Genomic DNA, 23,496 nt, shown 5'->3' on the forward strand with positions numbered 1-23,496 from the left:
TCATTGTGATGCAAGATGCCTGAGACACCAATTTCCCTCCAGCAAGCCTCTGTTTAATCTCAGAGACATTATGAGGCTCCTATTTCCCTCCTGGCATTGGTTCCTGGGGAGCTCGGAGCTTGTCTGCGTCAGAGTTTATCTTCGCCTCCCAGCAGGTGTTTTGTGTGACAGGTCCCTTCCTGTCTTCCTCCTAGTCCTCTCACACCTCTGAACCTGACTTTGGGGGAGGAATTGAGGTAGACCCCAGACTGAAGAGCTTTTAAAACTGATCCTGCTGCAGCGTCCTGGACCCCGTGGGTGGTCCAGCCTGAGGGAGTGACAGGAAATTCTGGGGGCAAGGGCCTGGAGCAGAGGGGTTCCCGACCAGGGCAGGGAAAGAGGGATTATCTGGAGGTCACTGGCCACGGCCAGCTCCGACCAGGAAGGATGGACACACTGGGCTGGAGGAGGAACTGGTGGAAGGAGAGGGCAGAGGGACTGAATGGTGACTAGACTCCTTATGTCCTGGCCACTTTCCTGGGAGGTGCCCCAGGAAACCTTCCTGCTGGGCACCAGGGATTCTCCCACCTCACCCTGGGACCCAGGAGAGGTCACAAATAAAATAGGAGGCGAGAAAAAAAATGAGCAGAGAGCATAATTTCTGATCAACGATGAAAACATTTTTGAGAGTTGCTTGGGTGCAGGGAGCAGGGCTAGAGATGTCTATGGTGGGAGGGAAGACCCTCCCAGAGGTCCTCAGGCTCCAACCCCTGAGGGCAGGCGGCTCAGTGTCCTAGGAACACTCTGAGGGGACCACTGTCTTGTCCACGGTGCTGCCTTCATGTGTCACGTGGCAGCTGAACTGGCTGGCAGACTTCCACTTGCTGGCTGACATGCTCAGGTAGCTGCTGGCCACATACTTGTTGTTGCTCTGTTTGGAGGGCTTGGTGGTCTCCACACCCTGGGACACAGGGCTGCCATTCTCCTTCCAGGCCACTGTCACGGCTCCGGGGTAGAAGTCACTGAGCAGACACACCAGTGTGGCCTTGTTGGTGCTAAGCTCCTCAGAGGAGGGTGGGAACAGAGTGACCGAGGGTGCGGACTTGGGCTGACCTGTGGGTGTGAGACACAGAGGGAGACCCTCAGTGGTGGCAGCCCCCACAAATCTATAGCTTGTGGCTGGTCCCACGGTGTCCACGTTTGTTCACCCGAGGAGCCCTCCTTCCTCCTTCGCCTCTTCCTTTCCACTCACCCACCAGGCAGCAGACGGCCCCCACCCCCCAGGAGCCCTTCCACATCACCTCTCCCAGGTAACCTGGTCTAGCCCACCTGCAGCCTCAGTTTCCCCGAGTGGAACCAGGGCAGGCTGTTCCTTCTCCTGTTCTCCAGAGTGTGAGCGTGCAGTCTGGCCCCGACCCCCCGGGCCTTCAGCCCAGCGCCAGGCCCCCACCTCTCTTTGTTCTCCTGGAGCCCAGGGCCTCCGGTATAATCTGGGCCTGACTGTGTGCAGAGGCTCCGAGCCCACACCTAGCACACAGTGGGGCCTAGAGCCCCTGTTGCCCTTGGGCGCCCGCTTTGCCTCAGCCCGGCCTCAGCTCTCCAAGGGAAAGCTGGGGCCAAGGCCTGGGGCCCCTCACGGCTCTGCCTGCCTCCCTCTCTGTCCCTCGCACCCTGATCCCAGGACCCTTCCCCTCGGCTGCATTTTTGATTCTGCTCCTCCAGACGATGGACACAGTGGCCCCACACCCACCCAGCACCTCTGATGATGCCTGACTTCATGGGGCAGCTGTGCAGCTCTGAGCCACCCGTCATTCACTCCCCCTTTGTCATCCGAGTCTAATGACCATTTGAAGAAGGTGAGTGGCTGACCCTTGGACAGGGGTTGTGGGGCTCCAGGGACAGATGAGTCTCTGCCACGAAGGACTTGCTCCTTTCTGGCCACCTCTCCCTGTCACACCTGCGTCTTTGCATCCCCATGTCCTCATGGCCCAGCAGAGGCCCTGAGAGCTTCAGCTGAGAGTAAGCAGAACCCCACTCTCCATGGGCCTCCTCTCTGGCTGACCCTGTGTCTCTGGAGGTTGGGGTCACAGATCCAGCCTGTCCTCAGCCTCCTGTATGGCTCTCCCGCTTAGATGAGCACCGAGCCCTCAGCCAGACCCCAGGGGCTCTGGACTGTCCAAGGCGGGGGACAGTCAGAACCAGCCTCTGGTCCCCTGGTGGGCATCTGTCCTGGAAGAGAGGAAGGAGCCCCGTTCCTGGGCCGACCCCCCACCCCCGCCTAGACCCCTGGGATTCAGCTGCATCAAAACGTCAAGCTCTGGACGTGGCTGCTCCTGCCATTGGGTCCTTCCTGCTAGTTACCCCAAGACCAACTCACCTCTCCAGGCCCCACAGAGAAAGTGGGGGTTGGTAAGGCTGGAGGGCAGAGGGGAGCAGCCCACAGAGAGAGGAGAGTGACTTTCCCGGGACAGCAGTGGGTGGGATACAGTGGAACAGGTGGTGAGGCCACTTACCTAGGACGATCAGCTCAGTCCCATTGCTGAAGATGAACCACGGTGACTGAGATTCGGACCAAAACCCATGCCAGCACCTAGGGCCTGCCTCCTGGGGGCCAGTCTTGAGCAGAAACCTGCTGGGCATGACAGGTGGGGGGGCTGTAGCAGGCAGGACTGTGTCCTGGGGTGGGGTGAGTGGGCAGCCAGGTGCCAGGCATACCTGGGCAAACTCATAGCCAGAGGTGTCACTGTGTCTGACCCCCTTTCCAAGGCAAGCATCGCCCATGCTTTGGAGTCACCTGATGTGTGACCCTTGAGGCTGTCCTGGTCACCATTGGACCCCCGGTGTTGATGAAGACCCTGAATACTTCGTCCCCTATCATGGCCGTGTGCTGTGGTGGAACGAGTCCCGAACTAGCTTGGATCCGCCTGACCTCTCCTGGCCTCATTCTAGAGCCGCTGAGAGTTTCTTCCCTGCAATTTCCCACTGTGCAGCCAGGCGGGCTGCCTCCCTGGGTCCACGGACACTGGGACATTCCTGTCTCGTAGGGGAGGTCCCCTCCCCCTTTGTCTCCACACATCAAGACACACTTTAATTCTCTCTGTGAAGCCTTCCCTGATCTCTTAGACCACTGTCTTTCTGTCCATCCATCCATTCATCCCCTTGCTGCATTCACCCATCCATCCCTCCGTCCATCCATTTAACCTCAGCTCCCAAGCAAGTGTCTGGCAGTTTCAGGTGCTGAGACATGGCAGGGCCCTGGCTCTCATCTCCATCTCTGGCCAGAACCTCTCAGTGAAGGCCAACAAGACCCTGTTTGCTGGCCAGCGCAAGCTTCCCTCCCCAGTCCCTGTCGCTCCTTAGGTTTTTGCCGGGCGCAGCGCAGAGGGGCTCTTCCTTCCAGTGACTTTCTTCCCCTTGGCATCTGAGACCTCCCACGCTCTTCCTCTCCTGAATTCCCTTTCTCTACAGCCCACACAAGGCGGCTGAGCCTTTCTTTGCCATCTTCTCATACTGAGGATTCCCACCACTGCCCATGGGGTGAAGCTCAAGTCTATCCCGGCTCTAACCAAGCCTTCTCCTTGGCTCAGCCTCAGTTGCCCAGCGACCATCTGCAGCTGGATGGCCAACAGGAATCTCAAACTCGCCGCATCCAAGTGAGACTGGCCACCATTCTCCCAACCCAGTTCTTTTTCTGTCTTCATCTTGTCACACACAAGCAATCCTGAGAGCTTTCATCCCCGCTCACCCCAGGCACATAGATGGATGGAATAGAATTAAGTGACAAGAAGAGACCCTCACATCTATTAGCAATTGATTTTCTGACAAAGGGGCTGAGGCGGTTCAGAGGGGGCGATGGTAGTCTCTTTAACAAATGGCGCTGGGACACCTGGATGTCCACATACAAAAGTTGGACCTCAGCCTCCCACTATATACAAAATTAGCTCAAAATCGATCAAAGACCTAAATGTAAGAGCTAAAACTGGAAAACTATTAGAAGAAAACTCTTAGGAGATCGGTGTAAATCTTTATGACCTTAGGTTAGGCGACTGATTCTTCGATGTGATACTAAAATTACAAGCAGTACAAGAAAAATTAGGTACATCGGGCTTCATCAAAATTCAAAACTTTTGTGTATCAAAGGGCACTATCAAGAAAGCGAAAAGCCAGCTCATGGAATGGAAGAGATTATTTGCAAATCATGTATCTGATAAGGGTCTAGTCTCCAGAATGTATAAAGAAAGCTTACAACTCAAGAACAAAAAAGAGCCCTGGCTGGTGTAGCTCAGTGGATTGAGTGCAGGCCTGCGAACCACACGATCGATTCCCAGTCAGGGCACATGTCTGGGTTGCAGGCCGGTCCCCTGCAGGCCAGTTCCCAGCAGGGGACGCACGAAAGGCAACCAAACATTGATGTTTCTCTCCCTCTCTCCTTCCCTTCCCCTCTAAAGAAATAAAAAATAAAATAAAATAATTCATTTTTAAAAAAAAGAACAAAAAAGATAATAACCCAATTAAAAAATGGACAAATGACTTGAACAGGCACTTCTCCAAAGAAGACATGAAATGACCAACAAGCACATGAAAATTTGTTCAACATATTTTCCCGTCATTAGTGTGAAATGCAAACCAAAATCGGGATGAGGTCCCAACTTCCCAGCCAGTAGGGTGGCTACAATGTAAAGAAAAAAGCAAAATATAAAGCTCGTTGGGAATGAGGTGGAGAATTGCAACCTTTGTGCATTACTGGTGGGATTGTAAAATGGTGCAGCTGCTGTGCAAAAACAGTTCAGTCATCCTCAAAATATTAAACTTAGAGTTACCATATGGCCCAGAAAATTCACGGTTAGGCATACGGAAAGTAATTGAAAATAGGGATTCAGACAAAAACTTGTACATGAATGTTGATAGCAGTACCCTCACAGTAACCCAAAGGGGGAGCCCTAGAGCCCATGAACTGTGAGTGCAGAAACCAAATGTGGCCCATCCACACAACAGGACATTATCTACCTTGAAAAGAACGCAGTACTGACTCGTGCTGCAGCATGAATGAACCTGGAAACATGACGCTACGTTAAATAAGCCAGGCACCGAAGGCTGCGTATTGTGGATCCACGTACATGAAATGTCCAGAGTAGGCAAACCCACAGAGACAGAAAGCGGATTCCACCGTTGCCAGGAGCTGAGAGAGGGGGAAAGAAAGAGTCCCTGGTTTGGGGTGTCCTTTTGGGGTGATTAATATGTCTGGGAACTAGATAGGGGGATGGTCGTACAACACTGGGAATGCACTAAATGCCACTGAATCATATGCTTTAAAATGGTTACTATGGCGAATCTTATGTTAAATGAATTTTATCTCAATTTCTTAAAGAACTAAGTGCTGGCGAGGATGCAGAGAAAGCAGAACACATTGCTCAAGGGAACATACAGCCACTCCGGAAACCTGTCTGGTTGTTTCTTACATACACACGTTTGCCCTGTGCTCAGTCAGATCCTACTCCTGGGTATTTGTCCAAGTGAATAAAAACTTATGTGCACCCCCCCCCCATGAATATAAATGTTTACACCAGCTTTATCCATCGCTGGAAAAACTGGAAACAACCCAACTATGCCTCAGCTGGTGAGTGGCTCAACAAACTGTGACCTTCATAAATGAGCTCACACTCAGCCATAAAGAGAAAGAAGCTATTGATAAATGGGATAATTTGAATGAACCATGAAGGCGTTATACTAAACTAAAGAAGCCAGACTCAAAAGTTCCTACTTGGAATAGGAAAAAGGAACAAACTACGTTACACCAGCAGTCATGCTGAGTGAGAAAAGCGAGTCCCAAACGGTACACACGGCATGATCCATTTATAGAACGCTCTTGAGTGACAAAATCAGAAACAAAGACCAAACTGGTAACTGCCAGAGGATCAGGAGGGGTTGGGAGGGAGGGAAGAGAGCGTGGCTATGAAAAAAGAAGTTTTCCCTCCCTTCCCTTCTCTCTAAGAATAAATAAATAAAATCTTTATGTCATTATAGTCATCAAAAAAATTAATATCAAGCCCTGACTGGTGTGGCTAAGTAGAATGAGTGCCAGCCTGCAAACCAAAGGGTCACCAGTTCGATTCCCAGTTGGGGCACATGCCTGGGTTGTGGGCCACGTTCCCAGTGGGGGGCGTGAAAGAGGCAACTGATAAAAGTTTTTCTAGCACATCAACAGTTCTCTCCCTCTCCCTTCCTTCCCCCTCTCTAAAAATAATTTTTTAATCTTTAAAAAGTTAGTGTTGAATGACTTTAATAATATTCCCTATCATAAGTGTACCATAGTTGATTTTACCTTCCCTTGTCATTGGACATTTGTATTGTCTCCACTTCTTCCCACAAACACAGGTACAATATTTGATTGAAGTTCTGATTATTTCCTCAAGATAAATTTCCAAAAGTGGAACCACGTGATTAAAAGGAATGCACATTTTTATGAATCTCGATACAAGGCGCTATTTGTTCTGGAAATTCGATCTGCCTGACGGTCCACGAGAGGCCCATTCGTTCCCAGTCAGCCCTCAGGTGGTCACTTTATACTCACCCAAATCATAGGGTATCTTGCTGCCTGGTCACCGCAGAGAGAACTCCCGCTTGCTGCTCCTCTACTTCAGCCTCAAAAAGTCCAGAGCCATTTTCCAAGACACGAATTTGACTCTGAGAGTCCCTGGACAGGGGACACACTACCCCCAACCCCAACCCCGCCTCCTTCCCTGGGTCCCCTCCACATCCCTCCCTCCAACTCCCAGCCTCCTCTGCATCTGCGCACCTCACTCTCCTCTTGGCTGATGCTGCTGTCTTTGCCTGGAGCATCCTGGCCTCTGTGAGACCAGCTTGGGCACGCCCCCTTCCACTTTACTGCTCCTAAAGCGTCCATGCGTCTGTCCCCACAACTGGACATGAGCCCCCTGGTTCAGGCTGACCCCCCTCTGCATCCTGCATCCTGAGTGGCCCCTCAATGAGTGGACAGCCTTGGGGGAGACCAACGCTTTGCAGACCACCCCTCCTCTTGGACCGTTTTGTTGAAATACAGGACACGTGGGTACAGTCACAGTGTTCTTTTAACTATCAGAAAAGACGGGAGCGTCCTGACTCTTCCCCTCCAGGTCCTCCTGCCTTCTGAATCTATCCACCTGTCCACGTACCTGTCTACTCTGTCTGGGTCACTGCCACCTCCTCCCAAGGTCTCTAGTTCTGGATTCCCATCCCCTCCCACCCACCCAAGTCTGGTCAGGTCATTTTCTTGCAAATATTTCCCTAGTACTCTCCAAACAAAGTCGGTTCTCCAAGTATGGATTCTCCAGGTCTGGGCCTGGCCACCTGCCCAGCCCCCCTCAGACCCCCTTGGTCCCAGGACCCACCGGCTTCAGCCCTGTGGGCCACCAGCAGCTTTCTGAGGTGGGTTGCTCTGCCTGTAACCCCTCCTCAGAGGGGCCTCCTCCGCCCTTCCCTCTGTGTGCCTCTGTCCCACAGGCCTCAGACTGCACGTGGTTGTCGCTTGTCAACCACAGGTTGTCACCTGTCCCCCTCTCTGCGCAGACCTTGAGTTGGGGCCAAATCTTGGTCTAGGATCAAGACCCACGGGATCACATGGGATCGCAGCCTCAGCGTAAGGCCAGACCCTAATGGAGGCTCCACCTCTCCTCATGCTTTCCCAGGCCCCGCCCTTGTCCAGCAGTCCCTGCAGGACACCAAGATGCCAGTTCTGACCTGGTGCCCACAAGTGCTCACCCACCTCCCTGCTGGGCAGCTGGTGAGCAGAGGATTACCATAAGTGGTCCCAGGTGCTCAGCACTTTGTCCAGGGACTTCCCACAGCACTCAGAGAGGAGGGGCTGGGGTCGCACATGACAGAGGGACAGGCCATGGCCCCTGAAAACCCTTGTCCAGAGCCTTGCCCACGGAGACGTCTATATCTTGGGTGGACCCAGACTTCTGGGGGGCCAGTCCCAGGAGGTAGCCCCCTGAGGACCCTTGGCTCAGGGTCTGGTGACCTGAGGACACCAGGAAGGAACCCCCACCAGTATTCATCAGCAGAAGAGCCTGTGCCCTTGGGCTCCAGAGAGTGATGGCCACTCAGCTCGGGGAAGAGTGAGGACGTGGCTCTTCAGCTAAGAGAGGGAGGCCCGGGCACCCTGGGGCAATAGCACCGGCCACCCATGGGGACCTCCTGGCCCTGCCTGTGTTTCTGCCCCACCTGGAGGACCAGGGCAAAGCACTAGTGTTGGGTGCAAAATAGAAGGGGTGCCAAAAAGTCAGGAACTAAGGTGCATGATATTTTAATACAATATTAAAGAGTGAGAATAAGTGCAAGCAGACCCACACTGGACGAAATGCCGATTCCTTAAATAAAGCCAGAGTCTGCCCAGGGCCCTGCCCTCTGGCAGACTCTCCCTTCTCATCCCTCTGCCCTCACTGCCACTCCCTGTCCCCCACTCCCAGTTATGGCTGCAGGGACCCTCCCATCACCCATATGACTCGCTCAGCCCCTTACCTTTCCCACAGGCTCCAAGGGCTGCTGCTTCTTCTTGGAGTTCCAGAGCCTGGAGCCTCGCTCCGAGGCGCTGCCGTAGAGAGCAGCAGGCCGTGGGAGGCCACGGCCAGGCCCAGCAGCAGCAGTGGCAGCCAGCACTGCCTCAGGCCGGCGCTCTGCCCCCTGCGGGCCTCCTGGCCCCCCTGTCCTGTCGTGGGCCTCATCTGCCCTCAGAGTTAAAAGCACCTCTGGCTGACTTGCTGGTGTAAGCTTACAGGGTGGAGTTAGGTCAGCAGGTGCCCCTGGTCCCTCTTACTAGCAGTGACTGTCCCAGTGCACCCAAGCTATGGCCCTGCCACCTGCCTGGGCCTTCTCTGGTCCCTGCCCCCTGTGCCCCACCCACTCCAGGGCCATGGTCCTTGTCCTGGGGGTCTCTCCCAGCGGGGCATCTGCCAACTGCCATGCTGTGGTCCGGATCCAGGGTTTGGCTGGTCTCCACCACAGCTGCCAGCCCGGCCCTGCCCCTGGGGCCCCGTGTGGGGCGCACCTGCTCCCGCCAAGCGTCCAGTGGGCCAAGAGTCACCTGAGTTCAGTGATGTGGGGCGAGGCCTCTCTTCCGGCCAGACCTGGGGCTGCAGTGGTGGCGGGGGAGGAAACAGGTGTTTGTTTGCCAAAAGGCCAGTGTTCAAAGCCATGGAATTGTGATAAAATTATAAAAACAGTGCTCAGTGTGCCATGTCCGGCCCCTGGTGGGTCTCCCCCCACTCTGTCTCTCTCACACACACACACACACACACACACCCTCACACCCTCACACCCTCACACCCCCTCACATTCTCACTGATTATACCTAGCAGTCACCATCACAAGCCCAGTGTCTGGTGCACAGCAGTGGCTTCCACGAGGCCCCTGTCACCTCAGGGCCCCTGTGCTGTGGTGCGGGGTGGGCAGGGCCAGTGAGGAGGGACTGAGTGATCCGTCGGGTGGCGAGGGCCTGGCTTTGCACTGGTGCCTCTGGTGACTCTCTGGTCGCCTCTGACTTTCCAGGCTCCCTTCCCTCCCCCTGGTGTGGGGCTGGGAGCACTCGCTGCCTGCGCCGCTCACTCCCAGCTCCCTGGTGCGGTTGAAGTTGGGAGATAAAGGATGTGAAAGTGTTTTTTTAGTTTTTTGGGTGTTTTTAGCTTTCTTTAGTTAAAAAAATTGTGGTATATTATGCATAACATAAAATTTACCATCTTCGTTATTTTCAATTGTCAGCTCAGGGATATTAAGTAGTTTGCGTTGCTGTGTGACCACCGCCACCGTCCGCCTCCAGAACGTCGTCATCTTCCACAGCTGGAACTCTGCCCCATTAAACAGCAGCGCCCACCCCCTCCTTCCCGCCCCAGCCCCTCGCTCCACAACCTGGGGTCCACTTTCTCCACAAATTTGACTGCTCTGGGAAGCTCACATAGAGGAATCACATAATATTTGTCCTTTGAAAATACTTTTTAACCTGGGAAGTGCCCCACGCAGAACACATGGAAGATAACAGTTGTTATCACATTTATTACTGCCACTGCCACCAGCAGCAGCTGGCCTATCAGGTGTGGCCTGGGAAAAATCAGTAGCCATTAAGAAATAATTGAATCCCTGATGATATTTTAACTCCCACTTTTCAAACACTGAGTTGCAACTCACACAGGGTTGTGAAATCCATTCAGTCGGTTGCAACCAGCCTTTGGCAACAGGCAAGTAGTGTAGGCAGACTGGAGAGCGGGGAGGGACAGTGGTGGATCACAAGGTCTGCTTCACTTATCCGAATAAGCAGACGTGCTCAGGACAATGATGGGAGGTGTATTTCTTACTGGGAGTGTTGATCAGAACAACTTTTGGAAAATACCTTGGGACACAGTGGTCCAGGTGTGCATGAGAGACAAAGCTCATGGCCAAACCCACCCTTGAACTTTACAGTCGGATCACCTGGAGCTGATGTTTGACACTACCTTTTGCTTTTTTTTTTTTAAAGATATTATTCATTTATCTTTAGAGGGGAAGGGAAGGAGAGAGGGAGAGAAACATCAATACATGGTTGCCTCTCGTGTGTCCCTTGCTGGGAACTGGCCTGCAACCCAGGCATGTGCCCTGACTGGGAATTGAACCTCAAACCCTTAGTTCGCAGGCCTGCGCTCAATCCACTGAGCTACACCAGCCAGGGCTACCCTTTGCATTTATATCCTCCGTGTCCCAGTTCACGCAGGCCCAGTGTGTCCTGGGCAGTGCCATCCCAATGGCTCATCCATCTCTGTGAGGCTCTTCCCAGGGTCCCCCAGAGTGAATTTCATGGATGCCACATGCCCTAGTAGAGTTGGGCCTCCCAGACATCCTGTTGGCATCTATCTAACCAAGGTCATGGGGTTCGATAACAGACTAGCTTCTGAATATCGCAGAATATGTAGGAGCCCCTGGGATGCCCCTAATCCAGTCCAGCTTCTCCCTCTTGAGGTGCTTAGCCCATTCCTGCCTCTGACCCGGGCTCCTGGAAACTGGGGGCCTGGGGCAGAGTCCATCACAGGGTTCCAAGCTGAAGCTGCTCCAACCCAGAACCCCTGTGTGACATTGACCCAATGCCCGGGGCCTAGAAGCAGTGGTTCCTCTGGGGCAGCCCCCAGTCCTGGAGAGGAGAAGGTGATGTCTCTAAACGCAGCGACCCCAGCTGCTTCCACCACCTTGGCCCCTACACCTGCCTCAGCCTCTCGGCAACGGCTGCTGTAGACCACATCCTCCCGTGGTGGCCACAGTCAGAAATCAGCTCTGACTGGACCCTGGGGACCCTGGAGAGATGGGCTGGGCCTTCCCAGGAGGTGCAGCTGCAGCTCTGGCCCTCCCGGGCCTGCTTCCTGTAACGCCCACACTGACACGTGCCGGGGCTGGATTCCGGCCAGGTCAGAAAGGTCCTTGTCGGGCTGTCCCTGGCTCCTCTGTGCCTTGCCCTGGCTCTTCTCTCCTGGAGCAGAAGAGTATATTCCTGTCCAGTCACTTCTGCCCTATTCCGGGTGGAAGGACACCCTCACCTCTGTCTCCTGCTGGTCAGTCCCCTTCCCACTCTCCATCCCACAGGCTTCAGAGTCTCTGCCTCCAACCACCACGGACTTTCTCTCCTGGGCCGTCTCCACAACAGGCCTGTGAACCACCTTCACAAGGTTCCAGGTGCAAATTTTCTAGAAAATTCCAGGATCGTGGGGACCTGCCGTATGGCTCCTGAGCCCTCTCTGGGGTAGTTCCTGCAATTGTGGAAGGTCTGTAACATTCTGCAAGGCCTGGAGGTCTCCTCTGACACAAGGGTGGTGGTGGAGCTGCGGCTGCTGCTCACCTGAGGCCAGTGTGACGGTTAATTTTACACGTCAGCTTGGCTGGCCACAGTGCCAAGATACTTGATCAAACATTATTCTGGATGCTTCTGTGAGGGTGTTTTTTGATGATATTAGCATTTCAGTTGGTGGATTAGCATTAAGTCAACGCTTTGAGTAAAGCAGATCAGTCTTCCGAATGTGGGTGGGCCTTATCCAATCAGTGGAGAGCCTGAATAGAGTCAAGACTGACCACTCCCACACTGCAAGGAATTCAGCAAGCAGACGAACTCAGACTGCCACTTCCGAGTCTCCACCCTGCAGATATTGGACCTGCACCTCTACGTCATGCGAGTCGGTTCCTTAAAGTACATTTCTCTCTCCCTGCGTCCCCGTTCACGCACACACGTAATGTTGGTTCAGTTTCTCCAGAGAGCCCGGAGTCACCCAGCCAGCGATGCCATCTTTATACTGCAAATACTCCACGGAGTGGCCACGATGATCCTAATTTCGCACTGGGGGACACCGAAGTTTAGGGGCTTCTTTAGGTGTAGTGACTCTCCCGTGGTCATAGCGCTGGGAAGGCATAGAAGCCTCTAGATCCAAGGACGTGGAGTGTTTTATGGGCTGCAGGTATCTTTGTGAATGTAACAGAAACCACGGGATTTGTCCCTGTAAAATTGCTCACTGTCCCACTCACATACAATGTTGCCCCGATTCATGGGCCCCACAGTTGAGAATACTCGCCTTAGACTTGGGACTCAGAGAGTGGAGGGCGCTTCTCTGATTGCTGTTGTCCCTGAGCCTGATGCATGGTGGCTGCTCAGTACGGCTTCAGAGAAGGTGTAGGAACAGAGACCCAGACTTACATCCCAGGCCTGCCTGCCTGCTAGCTTCTTCCTTCCCTCTGTGTCAGTGGCCTCAGCATGAAAAGCTTACAGGCTTCAGAGCTCCCTGGGCTGAAGGTGGCCGTGTCCATTATTAGGGGTCTCCAGTCCAGGTCCCTGAGTCTCCTGTTCTAAGGTAAAAAGAACCCCAGGGCACCAGCTCGCCATGACATCGCCTACCCCTGATACGGGCCTTGAGGTCTCCCACCTAAGTAACAATAGAACTTCCCTTTCTATGGCTGCCTCCCCTGCTAATGGGAGGACCCTTCGAGGCCCAGCGCCCAGGCGTGATCAGAGAAGCATGTCTTCTGCCTTGTCTTCATTGGGACCAGAAACAGGGCCGGGGCCACACACTTTGCACCGCTGATTCAGTGCACGGCCCTGTCTCCACCCAGCTGTCCTAGTCTGTGTTCCCAGCTATTTTCCAGCTGGCGCTGTGCCCAGGCCCATGGAATCTGCTACTAGGGCCCCATGGCTGCTATGGAGAGAAAACACGGGAGCAAATGGGGCCAAGTGCATGTTACCAGGGCTTGGGAAGGACCAGGAGAGCATTCTTTCTTTCTTTTTTAAAAAATATTTTATTTATTAATTTTAGACAGAGGGGAAGGGAGGGGAAAAGAGAAGGAGAGAAACATTAATGTGTGGTTCCTCTTGCGCACCCTCTACTGGGGACCTGACCTGGCCTGCAACCCAGGCATGTGCCCTGACTGGGAATCAAACCAGCAACCCTTTGATTTGTTTGCAGGCCAGTGCTCAATCCACTGAGCTACACCAGCTGGGCCCTTTCTTTCTTTCTTTCTTTCTTTCTTTCTTTCTTTCTTTCTTTCTTTCTTTCTTTCTTTCTTTCTTTCTTTCTTCCTTTCTTCCTTCCTTCCTTCCTTCCTTCCTTCCTTCCTTCCTTCCTTCCTTCCTTCCTTTCTTCTTTCTAACTGTATTTTTTGCATTACCATTTAACCCCTGTATACTCCCCTCCCCACCAGTCACCCTTTCAAGCCAACCAACAACTTCCCAAGCTTTCACTGGCTGGTGCTGGATCCTCCCCCAGCCAATCCATTTTCAAGCTCTTCCGGGGTTCTGTGTCCTTTGTCCGACATGATCCTTTTCCCAGGCAGACAGGTCTTCATGGTCCCCATCGTAGTTCCTACTGTGCTTGTGCTTGTCGTAGAAGCACCTCCCCCTGCACCATTATGGCCTCTGCTGGGAGTGTGCCCAGCGGAGGAATTTCTCCTTTATCGTCCTATCCTCCCCTCAGTAATCTGCAGGGAAGGAACTGGTGGGTCCCTGGGGAGTGTATGAAGCTATAGCTTCCTAGTGAAGCAGGTCCAATATTAGATTCAGCTTTCCAATTTATTCGACTTGATGTCTGATTCCTTTTGCTCCCATCTCTTGTTAATATCTGGCTACCTGTGCTAACAATGGTTTGCCTGGTGCCTCTCTGTTTATAGTGTGGCCCACCACCCAGAGGCTTAGGGTGCTGAGCTGTGGGCCAGGGTTGCAGGAACCCACCTGTTCCCTCTTCACCCAACATGCTAATTGGTGAGGCCACACCCCTCCTGCTTCCAGGTCTTTCCATGGGTTCAGAGGTTTAGTATCCCTGGAACCACTAGGCAGGAAGACTTGAGGGTGACCTTGATCACCTCACCAAGCATGGCTTGGTTGAAACCCGGAGGCAGGAACTGAGGTGTTTCTCTGGAGCAGAGGTTGAAAAACTGGCCCAAGTGCCATATCTGGTACAGCCCCATCTGTTTCTATGAATGAAGTTGAATAGGAATGGCTGTGCCCATTCGTTTACATATCATCTGTGACTGCTTTCATAAGGACAGAATTCAGTAGTTGAGATAATGATCATATGGCCCAAAAAGCCAAAATTACGTATTCTCTGGCCCTTTACAGAAAATTTAATTGCCAGGTCCACTCTTCTCCTGCATGGAAGAGTAAACACATTTCTCTCACCTAGACCAGTGTCCTCAGTTAGGGTGATTTTGCCATCCTGGGGACATCTAGCACCACCTGGAGACATTTTCATTGTCATAACCAGGGGTGGAAAGTTACAGGCATTGGCATTTAGTGGGTAGAGGCCAGGGATGCTGTTCAACATCCTACAGTACACAGGACAGCCCTTGCCCCAAAAGACCCATCTGGCTCCAAATACCTGCTTTAGACCAATCACCCAGCTTCCGCTCTCTGCCCTAGAGCCTCAGTAAAGGCATTTCTAAGCTGCTTACTATGTAACTCCTGCAAATAACCAGGTGACAGCAGAGGGTCCTGTTCCTGGCCAGAGCATCTCTCTAGGGTGCTTATGTCAGCCCCCTGCCCTGATAATCCACAAGAGCGAGGCTCCAGCCAAGCAGAACAGGACTGATCAGTTTATTGGGACCTTGGCCTTAGGTTGGTTCTTGGGTGTGCCCTACCCATTTTGACCTCACACAGAATGGCTAGGGCCTTCTTGGTATAATTCAACACATCAGTCAGCCAAGCAACTTCCCAGGACACAAGCAACTTTAATCCCCCATCCAACCTCCAACAAGGCCTTGCTGAACAGGAGCACCTCCTTCACTCTGCACAGCCCACACAACCCACCCTCCCCCTCGCCCTCTCTGTGGAGATGCGCCCTTTCTGTCTTCAGTTCACGGTATGTGCATCCTGGGGTGCCTGGGACACCAAAGCAGGAGGCTCCTGTTCTTTCTCCCTCTCCATCTCCATCTTTTCCCTGTCCATGTTCCGGGCCCCCACAGCACAGAAATATACAGCCTCGTCTTCAGGCTGCAGCTCAGAGATGCTCAAATACCCTGTGTTCTTGGTCCCATCTTTCGATCCTGAGAAGCGTGGGGGAACCTTGGGGCCCCATTTCTTCTCCGAATCAGAGAAATAGCTCAGCAAGAATCTTGGAGGGTGGCCGGGCCTCTGCTGGTACCAGTGGATGGGGTATAAGTTGACATCGTGGTCGCTGCTCAAGGTGCAGGCCAAATGGATTGTGGTGCCAAGGGATGAGGTCACAGAAGGTGGCTGATCCAGCACTGGCTGAGGACCACCACCTGGGGACACAGAGAACATGGACAGCTGGGGCAGGGCAGGCCAAGGGGAGAGGCCAGCGGCTGCAAGCTCTGGGGCATTCTTACCTGAGCACTGAGCAAGGAGCACCAACAGCAGGCCAGGAACCCTGGACATGGTGCAGACGTGCGGGGCTCTGCCTCTCGAATTGTGCAGCCACAGCTCCTGGGGCTCTCTGGGGTCTGGACGGCATCCTCCTCTTCCTCCCTCCCAGGGGTGGAGCCATTGTACACCCAGTTCCAGCCACCACCATCCCAAGCTTCCTTGGGTTCCCAGCATCAGTGAGGGGCTCTTGCCTTGGCCCCACAGAAGCGTTTGGGGAGGAAACACCTGCTGGAAGCTCACCACCCAGTGCCCAGGAGGCCAGCCTGCAAGCGTGGGTCCCCCAGGGAGAGTGACCTCAATGTCCCCTTGAGGAAACCGGGTCCCACATAAATAAGATTCTTCTCCAAACATACATGACTGGTGAACCGGGAAGATGGGACACATCCTGAGAGTGGGGAAACACCTGCTTGCACAGCAGGACACGTGGGGCTCTGGAGGCGAGTGGGACACTCTGCGCCCTTCCACACGGCCAGCACTCCGGACCTCCACAACTGGAGCAGCCCCTCCCCCTCGAGGTGTCCTGCACAGGCCCTGCCCCTCCCGCTTGACCACTCCTCTTCATGAGGGTCTTCCCAGGGAGCTGTCGTGGCAGAGATCTGGGGCCACTCTTGGCCAGACCCTGTGCCTGCAGAAGTTCTGTTTGTCCCATCCCAGCCCCACCCTGCCTGGGTCTGAGCCCATCAGCAAGCACTTCCAGGTGGCCCAGGGCCTGCTCCCTGCTCGGTGCTGCCCACGCTCAGGTGGAGACTCCTACATTGTCCAGGCCTCCAGAGAAGCAGAACCAATAGGAGATATACATGCACACTACATATATGATGTGTTATTTACTATATATCACATACTATTATATACTACATAACATGTATCATAATACATCACATTATATAAAATATGATTATAATATAATACAAATATAATCATTATAATTATATATTATATACCTCTATGTATTATATTATATTAACATGCAATATATTATATATTATTATATAAATAGAATACATGATGTATAGTAATATATAATTTTACAATATATTACTATATACTATATTATATATTATATACTATATTATATATTATATACTATATTACAATGTAATGTAATATATAATATACAATGATATAGTATGATATGTAATGCACTGTATAATATATACTATAATATATAATATAGTGATACATTCTATAATGTAGATATAGAAGGAGATATATTATGTATGTATATAAAATGAGACACTGGCTCCCATGGGATCACAGGGCCCAAGGAGCCCCCGGACCGGAAGGCTGCAGCCTGCAGGCCTGGGAAGCTGGCCGTGTACTTCCGTCTGAGCCTGAAGGCTGGGGAACATAGGAGCCTGCATTGTAAATCCCCCTCCAAGGGCTGGAGATGAGTTGGATGTCCCAGCTCAGCAGGCAGACCAAGGGTAAAAAGACAAGGATTCTTCCTTCCCTCCCCTTTCTGCTCTTTTCAGGCCTTGCTGGATTCTGACAAAGTCCCCCTGTCGAGGAGGGCCATCTGCTTTACCAAGTCCGCTGGTTCAAACGCTAATCTCACCCAGACACACCCTCACAGACATGCCCAGAGGTAACATTTAATCTGAGCACCCTCGGACCCAGTTAATGCAATTAACCATCATTCTCCATTATCACGGCCTTCTTCATCACGTTCTAGAACTTTCTCATTAAAGCACAGCCACACGAGGAAGCCCAGGGAGTCAAGTGGGCGCTCAGTTTTCAGGAGACTCCAAAGCAAGACCTCTCTGTAGGTGGAGGTAAAAAAAAAAAAAGAGCGGTCACTTTAGGACGGGACATCTGAGCTGCTGTGTCTACTCATGAGGCATAAACAGAACCAGCCACTGAGATGAGACCATGCCTTCAACTGTAGACGAGATCCACACCTTCAGTAATTTCTAGGACAGAGGGTGGGGAAACCCTTGACTGAGACTCAGTCTCCACATGGGGCTGGCAGACTGGCAACTGGCTTCCTCTGGTGTCTTTGCTGAAGGTCCTTTGGGTCACCAACAGGAGGGACACAATGAGCTCCCAGCCCAAGTGAAGGAAATCCTCTTCCAGGGCAGAAAGTAGAGAAGAAGGGAGTGCCTGCCAGCCATGTGCCCATCTATACCCACAGTCACAGAGAAGATGTCTTCCATCTGAGAGCAAGACTCCCAGGTGATGCTGGGACCATTGCCACTGCAGGCTAGACCTTGTCCCAGCTCCTAGGTAGTGGCTGACACTTCACCTGAGCTGTGAAGTGACCAGTTTGAAGCCATCCTCAGTATCATAGATGGGGTGCTGTGTAGGGAGCAAGAGTGTTGTATAACAAACAGCCTGGAGGGTGTAGCTCAGTGGATTGAATGCAGGTCAATCCAAGACCTGGCTGGTCTTCATCCTGGTTGCTGGGAGGGTACCTCTAGGACCTTGGGATTTCCAGAGTGATGGGAGTGTCTTTATTATTCATCTCAATAGAGGTAGACAAAGCATTTTGTATCATTTAGCACCCAATGTATATAGTAAGAGATGTCACTTCTCCCCAAATTCACCTACAACAGATTCAATGCAATGCATATTTTCATCTCAGAGAAATGCATATGCATTTCAATGCAATGCATATTTTCTGGCTTCTTTGCAGAAATTAACAAACCGATCCTAAAATTCTTAGGTAAATCTGAGGAACTCAGAATAGCCAAAACAGCTTTGAAAAAATAAATTTAAAAAAGGACAAAGCTGGAGCCCTGGCTGGTGTAGCTCAGGGGATTGAATGCAGGTCTGTGAAGCAAAGGGTCACCGGTTTGATTCCCAGTCGGGGCACATGCCTGGGTTGCAGGCCAGGTCCCCAGTGGGGGACACATGAAAGGCAACCACACACTGATGTTTCTCTTCCTCTCTTTCTCCCTCCCTTCCCCTCTCTCTAAAAATAAATAAATAAAATCTTTACCAAAAAAAAAAAAAAGGGAAGATCTTAAAAAAAAAAAAAAGCTGGAAAACTCACTTCCAAGCCTCAAAGTTTACTACAAAGCTAGGTAATCAGACCTGACTGGTGCGCCAGTGGGGCTCAGTTGATTGGGCTTTTGTCTTTTGTCCTCCTGCAAAGCAAAAAGTCACTGGTTCAATTCCTGGTAGAGGTTAGGTTCCTGGTTGGGATACATACAGGAGGCAACCAACCAATATTTCTCTCCTTTCCCCTCTCTCTAAAAATAAATAAAAATTTTTTTTTAAAAAGCTAAGAGTAATCAGCCCTGGCTGAGTGGCTCAGTTGGTTAGAGCATCATGCCCATACACCAAATGGTTGGGGGTTCGATCCCCAGTCAGGGTGTGTATGGGAGCCCTCAATGTTTCTCTCTATCTCTCCTCTCTCTCTAAAATCAAGAAAACATATCCTTGGGTGAGGATTAAAATAGAAGAAGAAAGTTAGAGTAAGCAAGACAGTATGGCAAAAGATAGACATTTGGATCGGTGAATAAAATCAAATTAAGACTGCAGAAATAAATTCTCCCATTCATGATCAGTTGATTTTCAACAAAGTTGCCAAGACAATTCAATGGGGGAAAGAATACCATGAAAATGCATTTCTGGAATGAACCCAACCTGATGGTGACACGTTGTCCTGGTGACAGCTCTGCTGGATTTGGTTTGCCGAAGTTTCGGACTTGGTATATATGTTCATTAGGTGATACAGCTAATCAGTACAGCTGCATTAATTGCCCACCATGATGGGCGGAGGGGATAAGTAGGGGGATTCGGCAATGGTCTGGGGACTGGACAGATGGTGGCATCCCCATACATGTGACCTGAGAAGACTGGGGGGCTGCAGGAGGTGTATTTTGTACAAGTGCAATGACAGAAATATAAATGTTTAGCTATGAGGAAAAGCCTGCACCTGATAAGTATTTGGAAATCCTCACCACACCTGAGGTCTTGTAAACTGTTTCTGCCTTCCTGGGCTCTTCGGCTGTATTTGCTTTGACTTTTTTCCTGCTAATTTCTTCTCCCTCGTTCCTCAGCACAGCCACATCAGGGGCACAGCATCAGCGGATCGCCTCAGTGCCTACTTCTTCTTCATACCTCCCAAACCTGTGTCTTGGGGTCTTGCAGGTCCCCAGAGACTCCAACCCTCCATTTCCCAAATCCTGGAAGCTGGGGTCCTCTCTGCACACTAACACCCCCACAACATGGTCTGAGAAGGGGAATCCCCCTATTCCACCCCTGCCACCCCCACCCTGGAAGACATAGCTTTGGTCACGGGGAGCTTTGAGCGTTCAGGGAGCCAGGAGTTGGTGGTTCAGCTGCCAAACCCTCCGTATCTCTCAGGGACATGCGCACAGCGCCCCCTGCTGCTTCTGAGATGTTATAGAAGCTGCCCAAGGACTCCAGCCTTACTCAGCCTGAATCCGCACACATAGACACACATACCGCACTGGGCAAACTCTTCTGTCCAGAATTTGAGAGGCAGTACTTACTGGATGGGCAACAACAGTGCCTTCTCGGGTGTTGGAACTGTTCCTTGTCTTGATCTGACTAATGATAACATGGGTGTTGGCATATAAATGGAATCGTCAAGTATGTGTTTGTGATCATTGAACTTTACTAAGTTTTCCATCAGCTTCCCCCTCCCCTCCACGGGATTGTGCTTGAGAAATGAAGGAAATACTTACATTTTTGGTTTAGTGTTTTGATCATATTGGGGAGCTTTAGTTGAGAATCACTCTTGTATACGATTTGAAGGGGGAAGCTGCTAAAAAAAAAACTAGGGAAAGAAGGGTACACTTTTGGTTGTAGAGAAGTCTGAGTTTCGTGAGGGAGCCTGCTGCCTAAGGAAATCTCTTTCCTCATTTCTGGGGAGCACAGGCAAACTGAAAACACAATGAGGAGAGTAATGGACAGCAGCAGAAGCCAGAAGAACGTGAGGGAGGAGCTGAAGCTTCTTTTGCACACCATTCATTGAAAATACTTTTCTTTGCCCTGTTGAATTGACTTGGTGCCTTTGTCAAAAATCGATTGACATTATACAGGCTCTGGCACAAATAACACCCCTTTCAACTACAAGCCTTTTTTTAAAAAATATTTCATTTGTTTATTTTTTGAGAAAGGGGAAGGAGAAAGAGTGGGAGAGAAACATCAGTGTGTGCTTGCCTCTCATGTGTCCCATACTGGGGACCTTGCCTGCAACCCAGGCATATGCCCTGACTGGGAATCAAACCAGCGACCCTTTGCTTCACAAGCCTGTGCTCAATCCACTGAGCCAACCAGCCAGGGCCAATTACAAACTTTTTATAACAAAATAATAAGCATGTAATTCTGTAACATAAGAATATCACACTCAAGCATATCATATGACATTTTAGGTGAAATGTTCAAATTAAAACTATACATTATCACACCCATGTTATTACCCTACCAACCACACTCAAGCAAGCCTTATTTCTGCTGGACCCTGTATATGCCTGTGCGTGACTGAAAGTTCTATTATGTTTTTTTGATCTCTGTCTCTCTCCTTATGCCAGCACCACACTGTTTAACAACTGCATTATAGGAAGGGTTGAGATCAGGTCGTGTAAGTCTTCCAACTTTGTTCTTCTCTTTTAAATGTACAGAATAAATAGAGAGGCAAAACAGATCTGAGATAAAATTACACGTTTAGAAGCTGGGTGAATATAATCTCACACATACTAAAAACAGAGAATAGCACAAAGTCAAGCACAAATAGTACAGAGTCAAGAAAAATTTCCTGCAATTAGAAAAACATTTTTTAACATATACTTGGAGGGAAGCTGTGAACCTGAGAAAATTGATCACAATAACCAACACCAAGGTGTAGTCTAGTAAAATTACGGAAATTCAAAGGAAAAGAAATATACTATGGGCATCCGGGCAAAAAAACAAATCACTTACAAGGCAAAGAATATCAGATTATCAGACTTTTTGAGAGCAATGCTTTATATCAGAAGAAAATGGACTGCTTCTTGGCCTTTTGGCTAAGATCATGTGTAGAAGAAAATGGAATGACACATTTAAGATATTCAAGGGAAGAATTTGTGAACCAAGGATTTTGGGTCCAGCCAAAATGATTTCCAAGTACAAAGGCCACAGATGAACTGATATCGATGCACCATAGTCAGCCATGAAGCAGGGAGCTGGCACAAAGAGCATGTGAGTACAAGAAAGACAAAAATGCCAGAATTGGTTCATAAACCATCTTGCTAACAGAGTAAAATTTAACCAGTAGAAAATGTGTCATCAGTTTAGGGAGGAACTGGGAGGTATGTATCCAACTCCTCCTTGACCCTGGAGCTCTGAACCATGCAGGTTTGACTGTGGTGTCATACGAGTGACAGCAATAACTAGCCTTGTCTCATCGGAAGCCCAGCTATGGTCAGAAAGGCTGTGTCGCCCAACTTGAAGCCAGGCCAAGTTAAAGGGGACCAAGTCAGGACCCCCGAGAACTGACTATTGTTCTTGTAGATGAGCACCTGAAGGACCTGGCAGATGCCTGTACCAGTCTGGGCACAGGCTCTGATGCTGCTACTACTTCCGGTGTACCGGAAGTAGTACACCCTACTTCCGGTGTAGGGTATGGGGACAGCGTCTTCCAGGGACCTAACACTGAGGCAGCCGAGGCAGCCGGGTCCTGGAGCCTGGGAAGATAAAAAGAATGAGAAGCAGTGAGAGGCTCTGTAGCAGTGGTTGAGAACTTGGCTTCTGGAACCAACCGGCCTAATTTTGAAACCTGGCTCTGCCATTTACATCTGTATGGCCTGTTTCCTTGTGTGTCAAATAAGGATAATGATGATGAAGATGATAATGATGATGATAATAATAATATCTAATTCCTAGTATTGTCATGAGAATTAAATGTATTAATAATAGAAAAGTGCCTAGGCCCTGACAGGTAGCTCATGTGGTTAGAGCATAATCTCAATATGCTAAGGTTGCGGGTTCAATGCCTAATCAGGGCATATAGAAGAAGCAACAGACAAATGCATAAATAAATGGAACAACAAAATGAATGTTTCTCTCTCTCTCCCTCCCCCTCCCTTTCTCTCTAAAATCAAGTTTTTTGGGTTTTTTTTCATGTTAGGTTATCCTCAATTCATTCATTACAAATACATTTGCAATCGTCTCTCTCTTCAGCAATGGCGAGGTGGCTACCCTTTCCATGGGGAAGGGAAATCCATGGTTTGTTGCCTTTGCCAATAACAAAAATGTTGGAGAGCCAGGTGGCAAAGCTGTTGCCATTGGCATCTTTCATGTGAACCACATCAAAAGAACCAGGGTGTCTCTCTCTGTTGGTTATCACGCCAATTCTTCCCAGGTTAGCACCTCCAGTCACCATACTCAGGTTACCAGTATCAAACTGGATGAAGTCAGTAATTTTGCCAGTCTCCAAATCAATCTGAATGGTGTCACTGACCTTGATGAGGGAGTCAGGGTAGCGGATGGTGCGAGCATCATGGGTCACCAGGTGAGGGATTCCTAAAAATGTGGACCGCTTCACAAATTTGCTTGTCATCCTTGTGCAGGGGCCACACTAGTCTTCTCTGTATCTTTCCAATTTTAGTATAGGTGCTGCCGAAGCGAGCACTAAAATCAAGCATTTTTAAAGCATTTGAAAATGCTTATTTTGAAATTTTAAAAATAAAATTTCA

General features: G+C 50.6%; 1 protein-coding gene and 1 non-coding gene across 2 annotated transcripts; both read right to left on the bottom strand.

Annotated features, from left to right (window-relative positions):
• Positions 1 to 649: 649 nt before the first annotated feature.
• LOC119059211 (immunoglobulin lambda-like polypeptide 5) lies at positions 650 to 15,911 on the bottom strand. The gene is made up of 6 exons (XM_037158804.2): positions 15,814 to 15,911; positions 15,320 to 15,729; positions 11,532 to 11,678; positions 8,500 to 8,702; positions 2,493 to 2,608; positions 650 to 1,092 (listed from the first exon to the last, which is right to left on the bottom strand). Exons 1-6 carry the CDS (start codon positions 15,860 to 15,862, stop codon positions 773 to 775), a joined length of 1,245 nt encoding a protein of 414 aa, XP_037014699.2. The 5' UTR covers positions 15,863 to 15,911; the 3' UTR covers positions 650 to 772.
• Positions 15,912 to 23,325: 7,414 nt separating this feature from the next.
• LOC119059231 (U6 spliceosomal RNA) lies at positions 23,326 to 23,432 on the bottom strand. Its single transcript, XR_005084384.2, has one exon. It is a non-coding gene; the product is annotated as a U6 spliceosomal RNA (small nuclear RNA).
• Between the last annotated feature and the right edge of the window lie 64 nt (positions 23,433 to 23,496).

Source organism: Artibeus jamaicensis, unplaced genomic scaffold (assembly GCF_021234435.1).
Source record: "Artibeus jamaicensis isolate MK-2021 breed Jamaican fruit bat unplaced genomic scaffold, CSHL_Jam_final contig_1128, whole genome shotgun sequence".
NCBI classification, from domain to species: domain Eukaryota; kingdom Metazoa; phylum Chordata; class Mammalia; order Chiroptera; family Phyllostomidae; genus Artibeus; species Artibeus jamaicensis.

Bases quoted from the DNA above. Each gene is read 5' to 3' on its own strand.
- LOC119059211 (XM_037158804.2), bottom strand. From the start codon at position 15,862: ATGTCCAGGGTTCCTGGCCTGCTGTTGGTGCTCCTTGCTCAGTGCTCA. The intron at 15,730-15,813 runs GTAAGAATGCCC...CTGTGTCCCCAG, and splicing joins GCTCCTTGCTCAGTGCTCAG to GTGGTGGTCCTCAGCCAGTG. The intron at 1,093-2,492 runs GTAAGTGGCCTC...TCACACCCACAG, and splicing joins GACTGAGCTGATCGTCCTAG to GTCAGCCCAAGTCCGCACCC.